The sequence below is a fragment of the Aplysia californica genome, unplaced genomic scaffold (assembly GCF_000002075.1).
Source record: "Aplysia californica isolate F4 #8 unplaced genomic scaffold, AplCal3.0 scaffold00602, whole genome shotgun sequence".
Taxonomy (NCBI): domain Eukaryota; kingdom Metazoa; phylum Mollusca; class Gastropoda; order Aplysiida; family Aplysiidae; genus Aplysia; species Aplysia californica.
This window is the reverse complement of record NW_004797872.1, coordinates 431200-435620: the sequence shown is the minus strand read 5'-3', so window position 1 is coordinate 435620 and position 4421 is coordinate 431200. Positions and strand designations below refer to the sequence as shown.

Below are 4421 nucleotides of genomic sequence, written 5' to 3'. Positions count from 1 at the left end.
GTAAGCGACATCGGTCGGTAGTTGGCAGTCGAAGGGTGGGGGCGTAGGAAAGTGAGATGGGAAGCCTTGAAAGGAAGAATAGCGGAGCACTAGGCACCACAAGTAGATAGTTAGAGAACGTCAGATGTATGTCATTGGCCAATATTTACAGTAACAGCCATCTTGTTTGACCTATTCTTTAACATACATAATATAATTAGATTCTAGCATTATCATATCATAACACTTTGCTACAATGAAGAAAAAAAAAGCTTTCTTTTTTTACTCCACTTTTTTTTTTCAGATCGGACAGTGAGACAGCAGATCCAGGTCTGGAACTTCTTTGTCTTTTGTCATAATGAAGAACACTATTTTATGGCACAAAGAAGATGGCAAACTAATTTTAGGTAAGGTAGTTATCTTGTTTGACGTCAGACCGGGATACCCCTCCGACAGGGCTCCCCTATACGCACAAATGTGCGTATATTACGCATTAAACCTATAGATTACCCCTTTAAGATTTGGTTGTGCGTGAGCTTTACTCTTTATAATTTCATTTCGGGGGTTTGCATACGCTTTAAAACAAAGTTGTGAGCGTCTGAAAAGCATCATTTCCCCCCTTCTCTAATATTCTCTATCGCAAGGCCGAGTCGATGATTTGGCAACACACCCACACGCATGCACAACATTCACCTTCTGTGTCAGAAGTCGACTAGTCAACCTACTAATCAGCTCCGCACAGTTTGCGGCGACACCGGCTGGCTTCAGCACAGAAGCTCCGCCCACAATCTGGACACTCACATGTGCCGGTGTCGTGCCTTGAGTTTATCCCTGCTGTGAAATTACCCCCATCCTTCTTTAACACACTAGTAAGCGTGAATTGTCTGCCATCGGAAGTCTGGAAAGACTGGAATATGAACCCTGGGACTGGGATGGCTCTGAAGAATAATGAATCAGTTTATTTCCCAAACCTGCCTCTCATCCCTGCACTAAATCTCAAGCATCCCGATTTTGATTGCATGTACCCCGAATTTTTTTTTTTTTAATTTTTTTTGGTTCCGTCTGTGGCTCCGGATTTTTGTAAAATCTTATTCTGCCTTCTTTTCTGTCGTGGGAAGCACTCGTTAAACTTTTTGTCGGCAGAAACTGGGAGCACTATTTCCCAAAATGTCTATGTCGAATTTAGTAGTTGACTCACCAAAAGTTGTGTTGGATCTTTGCTCACACATGTTATTTCAAAGTCTTGATCTATAATGGAAGTAGTATTGATTTGGCATTCCGACTTAAGACATTCTCAAGATCTACCAAAACATGCTTTGTCCGAGTTTTGGTTAGTCGGGCCCGTCATCAAGACCCATCAGTAAAATTGTTTCAATCGCGCGTTCACACCATGTGACATGACTTCGGCACGTGAGTTTCGCGTGTGTTGGGGACCGTCCGTTGTCAGGGTCAATTTAAGTTCATGAGCACCAGTTGAAGCGTCTTTCGGGAATATTGTCCGTGGGGGTGTAAAACACTTGGACTAGGAGACCATGACGTGATACCTCAGGATAAAAAAATAAATAATGACAACACACACACAGGCGCGCCCTTGCGCGATCACACACACACGCCACACGTGTGTGCGCGCGCACGCATACATACACATACACCACACACAAGTGCGCGCACGCAGAGGGAATATACATGGATATAATAATGGACACCCCTGGAAATTTTTCAAGTCAGCTTGGCAGTGACCTAGGTGATGTGTCGTTGATCCCGATTTTTTTCCACCAAATCCCATTTTTTCCCCCACTCAGAACTTGACTTTAACTTTCATAGAGTGGCAGGCCTATTTTTCTAGATTACTGTTGGAATTGACCCCTTTTGGTTTGTGAACTTTATTTTATTATGGTCTCTGGGCCCAACTGCTCAACCACCACCACTCTTTCCCCCTCCAAATGGACACACAACTCTAATTCTAGTCAATATTACTAATTTATTTCTTAAGTTAATTAGGCTATTAAAAACTGTTAACACATTCAATCATAGTCATGGTCACTCTATCATTTTACTCTATGTGTGTCTGTGTGAATGTGCTTGTGAGTTAAACGTTCACAAGCAAAAAATCTGACTATAAAATTATGAGATATTGACTTTTACCCTTTAAGTTTCTAAAACAAGGGTTTTTAAAAATACCCCTTAAAAGATAGTAAACCAAAGGGTGAAGGAACCTCTTAAGTTGGCCTGAAAAGAGGAGCCCTGCCCCTCCGATCATGTGACCACAATATACTATACTGCAGGGCACTAAAGACAGAAGTGTCTGTCATGTATACAAGCTTAATCTACCTTTTGCTGTAGGAAGTTCTGATGGCCGATTGGACAGCGCGTCTGCGTTTGAAGTCATACAATGTTTTTTATGAGAGTAGGATCGAATCCTGATCCTGGAAGTCCTATTGTTATAGCAAGTTGTTTTTCGTTTATATGCACAATTTTATTTATGTCATGCAATACAATTTCTTTCATATTATAACATGGATTACCATAAAGGAATGAAAATGAGTGTCTGAATGGAATTTTTTACTGGTATTTTCACCTCGATTTTCTCCTTTAATATGGGTCTGCTGTCACTGTGATTGAGTTATTCTTATTCTACACAGAATAAGCCTTCCATACATATGCAATATGTCCACTTTTATTGGCCTCTAAAATTGGGGCTGTTGGGGAACTTTCAGGCCTCTGATTTGTGAAAGCTGTCTTGTGTTTAGTGACACCAAGTGTCAGTGGTCAGTGTGAGTGAGTGCTGATTCCATGATTCAGTTATTCAAGAATAGCAAATAATTTAAATGTTCGAAGTCGAAGAAGAAGGATCCAACTACAAAAGAAACGTCAATGAAAAAAAAATTAGCTAGGGAAAGTGGTAAGAACGTTTTAGGGAAATGTACCATACCGTTACTAGTGAAATAGAACACCATCTTTTTACTTCTTGAGCCTGGACGAAGACAGTGAGTGACAGAGTCACAGAAGCTGGGAAGAGACAGACCAGGAACCGGAAGTTGAATAACGTTGTTTGTCCATGGTGTTTCAGGGAGTAATCCAACAAATTAATTAGGCCCTACTACAATCACTTTTTTGTCTTCCGTCTTTTTTCTTTTTTTGTGTTCCTTCTCGAAGAAACATGAAAATTAAAAAGAAACAGGACTTCCGAAATTAGGGCCATGTAACGACATACTGGTTTCTACAAAGATTCTTAAAGGCCTCCTGCGTTTATTGTGAACAAGGAGATTAATTATTTCAGTTTTTGCAGTTCGCAAACAAGTCTATAATATTTCAGTCTACTTTCTTTTTTATATAAACAATAACTGGATCCCATTTTTTTTTTACAACAAACGAAAAAGGGGAGAGGTGTTGATTCAATTGACATCATATTGTGCAGGCCTGTAATAGTTGTTTTGTTGGGTTGTTAACATTAAAAAATATATATTATTGGTGTTGGGTTTGTTTGTTTGGTTATTGTTGTTGTTTGGGGTTGTTGTTTTTTTTTGGGGGGGGGCGCCAGTGCTGTTTGTTTTCTTTTTGTTTTTTGTGGCCTTTTATTCAACTTTTAATTAGGTTTGTTTGGAGGCGCTGTAATAAATTACCAGCTTGCATAATGGGCAGCATCCTGGAGTTTACATCCAGTCATGGCGTCTTAAATGGGGTGCGTGGGGCTTGCAGCTTAATCAGTCCCAACTGGTTTTCTTCACCAAAAGTTACTTTTCTGACTAGATCTAAACTACTCTATGAACAGCCAAAGAAAAAAATTAGGCTAATACAAGGAGCTTAGAACTAACTTACTTTTAATCTCCTTGGGCTAATATAACTCGAAAAGTGATCTGATTGGTCTGGGTGTCTACTATCATTTAAGGCCTAGCCTACTACGACAATACCTCACCAATCAGGCGCTCCTTCTGCCTGGGAGAAAGAAATTTCATTGATTTGTCCCTTAAAAGCCCCTGCACTAAAGTTCCCACAGACTGAATCACTGCGTCTTGATCTTGCATGGTTCAAGGCCGAGACAAAGCAACTGCCTGGTGGTTGTGTTAGCTTAGAGGCATGGGGGCTGAAGCCACACTATGTCATGTGGTTAGGCATCAGGCACTTGGCGCTTGACTCTTGACACCAACGTGGACTGAGCCCCCCTCCAATGGCTCTCTGTGTGCTCGTTGATTAAGCTGTCGTGCTTTGTTGATGTCATTCAGCTAGGATTGTATGCGCACACTTGAATGAAGTCATGAGCGTGTTATAACTGTTACTGATCTCTGAGTGCGTACTGTTCACTCATGTTCTGTGTGTGGAGATCAGACAATGAAGCAAGCGCCGTTGTATTCAGTGGTGGTGGGTAGTGAAGGGCTCACGGGCTTGAGCCCCTACCCCCTCCCCACCCACCACCCTCAACTCTATCCCAAAGTAAATGAAAG

The 4421-nt window shown here is 41.2% G+C and overlaps 1 protein-coding gene across 1 annotated transcript in view; it reads right to left on the bottom strand.

Annotated features, from left to right (window-relative positions):
• Positions 1–3017, bottom strand: part of LOC101861610 (coiled-coil domain-containing protein 25) — a 14298-nt gene extending 11281 nt beyond the window's left edge. The window contains exon 1 of the mRNA XM_005107434.3: positions 2912–3017. Coding sequence (XP_005107491.1) covers positions 2912–2936 — 25 coding nt within the window. The 5' untranslated portion in view covers positions 2937–3017. The remainder of the gene's footprint in view (positions 1–2911) is intronic.
• Between the last annotated feature and the right edge of the window lie 1404 nt (positions 3018–4421).